Source organism: Nesoenas mayeri (genome assembly GCF_963082525.1).
Source record: "Nesoenas mayeri genome assembly, chromosome: 13".
NCBI lineage: Eukaryota > Metazoa > Chordata > Aves > Columbiformes > Columbidae > Nesoenas > Nesoenas mayeri.
The window spans coordinates 21,049,323-21,056,202 of NC_137550.1; the positions used below are offsets into that span (position 1 = coordinate 21,049,323).

The 6,880-nt window shown below is 48.5% G+C and overlaps 1 protein-coding gene across 1 annotated transcript; it reads right to left on the minus strand.

Annotated features, from left to right (window-relative positions):
• Positions 1–205: 205 nt before the first annotated feature.
• Positions 206–2,109, minus strand: LOC308045242 (voltage-gated potassium channel KCNC1-like; the record flags this gene model as incomplete). The annotated part of the gene is made up of 2 exons (XM_080352412.1): positions 206–1,009; positions 1,618–2,109. The coding sequence occupies 2 exons, from the start codon at positions 2,107–2,109 to the stop codon at positions 206–208; spliced, it is 1,296 nt and encodes a 431-aa protein (XP_080208538.1).
• Positions 2,110–6,880: the final 4,771 nt, after the last annotated feature.

Here is a 6,880-nt window from a genome sequence, read left to right on the forward strand (position 1 = left end):
GCAATGTGGGAATGACCCATGGGATTCAACGGAACTGATCAGCTGTGTACCAAGTGCTGCAACTGAGGCCTCGCCAATGGTTTGAAATACACTAAAGCAGCAAATAAAAGCAGTAAGAACTATTTATACTCTCTTCCCAGCAAAGGGAATAAACCATAACGAAGATTTGTTGCTAAAGGCAAAGGGGAACAGAGGTTCTGAAGTGTTAATGCTTCTTCCTCCTTTTCAGCTTCTGTTTAAAGATAGCAATGTCATAATGGCTTCTAAATTTCACCATGAAAATGGGTATTGGGATGATAAAAGTTAACGTGCTGAACACTGCAGCTAAGGCTGCTGTCACTTGGCCAGCTGTGGTGAGAGGGAAGATATCTCCATAGCCCACCGTGGTGAGCGTGGTCAGAGCCCACCAGAAGCAAAGCAGAATGTCAGCGAAGTGCAGCTCCCCTCTGTGGGAGGGATGGCTCCCCAGCAGCTCCCCGTAGAAAAAGAGAGAGCCAAAGAAGAGTGTCTCAAAGGCCAAAATCATCAGCAGGATGCAAATCTCTCTGAGGATAGGCTTGAGGGTGTAGCACAGAACTCTGAGGATCAGTGGCGTTTCTATCAGCTTGGATATCTTCAGGAGTTTGAGGAGATAGACAATGCGAACAAAGCCCAACCACAGCCCCAGGCTTGGCGTCCTCTGAATCTGCCCAGCCACAAAGAGTTCGATGTAAACTGGAAAGAGGGAGAGGAAGTCAACCGCGTTCAGGGGGTTTTGGAAGAACGGCTTCTTGTCTGGGCAGAAACAAAATCGCACAGAGAACTCAAAAGTAAACCAGAGGACACAGAAAAGCTCCAGATGAAGCAAGTAGGCAGCCTGGTGGTAAAAGTGTTCATGGCTGTTGTGAGAGGCTTCAGAATAGCCAACAGAGGTGGAGTTGGCAGTAAAGAGCTCAAAGTGTGCCTTGGTCTCCTCACAGAATATGATGACAATTCCAACGATGAACAGCAGAGAAACAAACGCCACGCACTGCAGAGGGAGGAAAAGGGCACACGTGCAATTAGTTCAACAAACGAGTATCGCCGGACCTCCCTGCCCCACCACGACCCCAGCGCCACTTCCACAGGCACAGCACGATCCCAGAACAATCTTCCTCAAATCACCATGTTTTGCTCACGTGGAGTGCGCTTTCTCCTTCCAGACTTGAAAAATAATAAGATTGGAGTCAAAGGAAAAACTGCATGAACTCCTACATGAAGTTTGTAAGGAAGGGGAAATGTCCGACAGCTGGAGTGGTGCGGACAGGCTCACACTGGGGCCTCTTCAGCACTAAAATGTTGGCTCCAGAAATACCAGCAGCACAGAAAACATCCTCTGCAGCCTCTGACTTGTGTTTGTTGCTCTGCATGCCCGACATTTTAAAGGGGAACAGGGTGTGCGTTTTTACAGAGAACAGGGACGAGAAGAGGAGAGAAGAAGGAGGTGTCTGTTAATGAGAAGAGAGAACTTTATTTTCTTTTTCAATCTGGGACTCTAAGCATACTTATCAAAGCTATGAACCCGTTAGCATTTTTCATGGACCCATCCCAGTAATCCCAAAGGACACAGGCTGTGTCTGTCTCCGCATACAGTATTACCTTAGCGCTGAAAGAGGAAAAGGGTTTGTCAAACGTAGACCAAATCTTTGGCTGCCACCTGGTTCGCCAGCTGAAATCCCTTCTTTCTGTCTGGACTATGAGGCACTGGTCATCAGTCTGTTCATTTTCATCCCAAATGTCAGCCTCCTCTGGCTGCACCTCTCTGTTATTCAGCTTCAGCCAGCAGCAGGACGCTAGCTGCACCTCATTGATTTCCCAGAAAGCCAGCTCTTCTTCTAAGACTGACCTACAGATATCAATGGGACAGTGGAAATGTTTGGTCCTATAATAGTTCAACACGTAGCTGAAAATCTCAGCACTCCTATCAAAAAAGAACTCTTTGGTAGTGGGATCATAGTCATAGGTGCTTGGGGCATGGGGCTCAGTTAGGCTGCACAGCTTGGTCCCTGGGAAGGTCCGGAGGGTGCTGCTGTATGTCGTGTATCTGACTCCTCCAATATTCAGGATGACTTTTTCCTTGGAGCCTTCCATCTGTGAGGGAGGTGCAAGTCCTCATAGGTTCTTGTTTACCTTCAGTCAAAAAGAGCAGAACACAAATGGAAAGATGTAAAGTAAAGCAAGTTTGGGAGCAAGAGGGTTTTCAAGGGTACCTCATTACAGTGCTTTTAAAGCAGATTTTGTACCTGAAACCTGCATCTCCTTTTGCGTGTTCTAGGCTCTGCTCCAAGGCCAAGTTGTCTGAGCACTTTTCAGGAGATGCATCAAACAAAATGACAAACATCTGGTTCCCATTGCTCTCCCTCTCAGCTTGTACCCATGGGGACAGAGCACAGAGCCACATTTGTTCATATACTGTGGATAATCATTGCGATAAACTCATTTGAGGTAAAATTCTAATTCCCAAGACATGCCTTCCACTATCCCTCTGCTCGTCTAGTTCTTCCACCTCTGTCCCCAGTTTCCTTCTCCACAAAGAGTTTCTTGCATATACCTCCATGGGCCAAAGAGATAAAACAGTCATCAACAGCTTATTCTCCAAACAAGTCTTTAAACACAATCTCCTGTGTTGAGCCTGCATAGCAAGTTTCACAAGAGACCCTGCTGCCTGGTGGGAACACTTAGGTTTCTTGAGTTATGCTGTTTCTTTGAGTCTTCCCTGTACAGAGTCCCACCTCCTTACCTGGAATCTATATGCAGGATTCCTGGACTAGATAGGAAAGCAGAACATGCTGCCTCCTCCTTTGGGGCTGGCTGACACCTCAGAACAACACCAGAACCTGCTGCCACGGCCTCTGGCATTGGAAAGCATGTTCCACGTTCAGTCGCTTATCTCCTGTCATACATCCCCTCTCTCTTTCGCTCTTCAAAATCCAACATAGCTGGAAGAAACTCAAGGCCTGCTTTATGACATTATTCTAACGGAGGGAAACCGAGGATCTCTGTAGCAGGTAGGAGAGGTGCAGAACAGGGACAGGATGTTCTCGAGGGAGTGGCTGGGGCTGTCTGCCCCCAACACCCATCCACTTCTGACTGCCTGTCCCCCTTCACTTTCCTCTTCCATTCCCACACATTTCTGTCCAATGTTATGTACCCTGCGTTCCTAGTTCTGGCCCTTCTCTTCTTGTAACAGGGCGAGCCCGTCCACCCTTCCTGCTTGGACTCTTCTACCCAGAGGCGGCTGCTCGGTGTGCTGAGACCACGCACACAGAAATTCCAGTTGTCCCTCCTCCCTTTGCTGCAGAAAGTGCTGAGCATGGGAGTCACAGGTCGCTTCTGCGACAAAACTTTCCATCCAGGCTCAGCAGGGAGACAAGCCCGGCGCCATGGGAGACTCTCAGAAGTAAAGAACTACATACGGCCCCCCACTCAGCTTTATCAGGAAGGGCTGGAAGCTGCAGCCTGGTCACATGCTGATGGCACAGGAGAATCACTGCCCCTCTGCTGCCCTTGCCCGTCCAAACAGATGTGAGGCTGGATGCAGTTTCACCCTAAAACTTCCACTAACTTCATCAAGAGCAGGATTGAGCATAAGGACTAACGGTGTGCAGGCATTGCTCAGTACATGCTGCACAGCAATCCACACAGCCTGCTTCTAAGCAGGGTAGATTAATTCAGCACTCGGCAAATCCATGGTTATGCTATTGGCCTCTGTTTCCTAGCTCTCTAAAGAGCACAGTGATTTTTGAGATCCCAGCTAAACTTGCATTTAGCTGCTTAGAATGCCAGATACCTCTTTCTCAAACATAACAATCCCCATTGAGAAATGAGCCCAGAAGTGCCATTTCATATTCTTACCTTGGTGCTATTACAGCAACTCTGCAACCAGAAGAAAGGAGAAGAGACTGGGAAGAACAGAAACAAATCCAGTGAAAACAGGATGTTCCATGGCTGGTCTCCAAAGCTCAGGTCTCATAGATGCCAAAACCAAACCCAGCCAATAGCGGAGAGGAGATGCAGAGGCCCCTCTCCCCGGCCCTGCGCTGGCAGCAGCTGCTCCGCGCTCCAGAGAACAAGTTCCAGCAGGGACGCGACCACCAGCCCCGACTCGCGGCAGCTGCTCCGCCACCCGCTGCTCTGCTCACCGCACGTGTTTGGGAAACACGCGGAGCTAAAATGTCTCAGGACCAATTAGAGATTAAAGTAGCAAGCCACAGAAAGGCAGTCAGAGCATCGTTCTCTCCTGGCTGCGCCTTATTCAAGTTTGAGTAAAAAAAAATAATATGGGAAATAAGAGGAGCAAACGAACAAACAAAAAAGCCCACGTCCCACCTTCTTGTCACACACTTTTTTAAAAATTTAAAGGGCTTTTTTTTTTTTTTCATTTCTGTATTACTGAGAGCATGATCTTGTGCACCCACTGATTTCAAATGCTTTTTTTTGTCATGGATTACTCCAGGAAGAAAGTTGCACATGGCTGTTGATCACAGTCAAGAAAGGCATGCTGCACACGAAATTTCCTGCCAGTTAACATTTCAAGGCCATTTCCAGGTATCACCTCTGCTTGCTTCTACCTCTCTAGGAAGAAAGCAGGAAAGGGAATTTCCTTATTCCCAGAAAGAGCAAGAGTGTTCAGGAAGGCTCTGGGGCTTCCTTTTCAGTTATAGAAATGAAACGCAGATTCACGTCTCTTTAGAGAAAGTATTATCGCAGTTCGCCTGATGGATTTTTAATTTTAATCTACTACCTGCATTACCCCGACACACTGAAATCCTTGTCTTTTAAGTAATAGGTTTCCCATTTAGGCCTTTTCCCTATTACAGATCACAAGCCTTGTTCTCCACCCTCTTGGCACCTCACCTGCAGGTGCACAGAACCCCGCTCACCCCAGCCTCCCACCGCGGACACCGCAGGCGTCCCGGCCTCTTCCCTCGGCCGCCACCACAGCAAGGTGCGGGAACCCGAACGGCAAACTGCTGCCAGGCTTGTGTGGGACATGGTGGGCAACGAGCCGTCTCTGCCCATTACCTGCCAGTTCCGCCCCGAGCAGCCGAGCAGCCTGACCCCCCCGCACGGCCTCGGCACCATTCCCCGGATCCAGGCCTGCGAGCGCGCGAAGCATGTGCAGTCCGCGCTGGTTCAGTCCTTGCTCCCTTCCATCTCTGTACCAGACACCAAACTGTTCACATCTTTCTCCCTCTCCAGAGAGAATAAGAATGAAAACTACTCCTTTTAATTTAATTTCTGATACATCTCTGAAGCTCTGGAAGCAGGTGATCTAGTCGAGTTTGATGTATCCTATCTGTTCCACAGCACTGCACTGTTTGCCTTTACAGCCTTTGTACTGCAGGTCATTTCTGAAACCCAGAAATAGTCTGGCAAGCAAAATGACACATGGTGTTCCTACGGTCTGAATAAGACCCTTTGATTGCAGTAAACAGCTTGTCCTTTCAGAACATTTTTAAGCAGATGAAAAGCGCAACTCCATTCCCAGAGAACAGGGCCCTGGTCCAAGCTTTGTCCCTTCCTCACGTCTTCTGAGAATTCACTTTCACTACATGAGGCATTGTTGGAGTGTCAGGATTTACCTCCAGCCAACTGGGATCACACAGCTGCTCGCTCGCTCCTCCCGCCTCGTGTGGGATGGAGGAGAGCCTTGGAAAGGAAAATCCCACAGACTCATGGTTTGAGGTAAGAACAGTTTAACAGGACAGCAAAGGAAGATAAAATAATAAAAACAGAACACACAAAACAAGCGATGCACAATGCCATTGCTTACTGGTTGTGATAATTGGCCTACATTTATCAAAACCGAAGAACAAGCAAGGTAGACTCAATTGGAGGGAGACAGGGGCGAAGAGACTGAAACTGTAATGAACTGAGACATTTTTCAAATATGGTATTTTAAGATAATTCATTCAGCATTTCTTTCCCATAATCTTTGGCATTTAATGCAATATTTTGTACAGGGTAGAATTTGCATGATTTTTCCCATTCACTCGTATTCAGATGCACACAGTCTCAACCACGCACTCAGGCATACTCATCAGTCTAAATTAGCGGGGCCTTCATTAACTGCATTTGTGCTAGAATATAAAAGGCGTTCGAGCTTTCCAATATAAGCATTTCTCCAGAGAATGTTCATAAAAAGCTGGTGAGGGTGTAAGCAGTTTTGCAAACAAACTCTTGCTTCAGACTATTGAACAAAAAAGCTTAAGCTACTGTAAAGTCCTGACAGCCTTGGAAAAGACCAAGCTGCTGTTCCGTGCCACCACCAGAACCTGCAGCCTTACCTTTTCTACTGGCAACACCAGTGTCAGTAACTTCTGCAGGCTGCCACCTCCAGCGCTTTTGCCCATCCCATGTTTTGGTTCTGACCTCTGACACAAGTGTAGTCCTGGGATTATGCAACAGGTCAGTTAGAGTCTTGCATCTGAGCAGGAACAACCCCAGGTTCCAGTGTAAGTTGGGGAATGACCTGTTAGAGAGCAGCGTAGGGGAAAGGGACCTGGGGGTCCTGGGGACAGCAGGGTGACCATGAGCCAGCACTGGGCCCTTGTGGCCAGGAAGCCAATGGTACCTGGGGTGGGTTAGAAGGGGGTGGTCAGTAGGTCAGAGAGGTTCTCCTGCCCCTCTGCTCTGCCCTGGGGAGACCACACCTGGAATCTTGTGTCCAGCTGTGGCCCCTCAGTTCCAGCAGGACAGGGAACTGCTGCAGAGAGTCCAGCGCAGCCACCAAGATGCTGAAGGGAGTGGAGCATCTCCCGTGTGAGGAAAGGCTGAGGGAGCTGGGGCTCTGGAGCTGGACAAGAGGACACTGAGGGGGGACTCATTCATGGGATCAATATGGAAAGGGGCAGTGTCA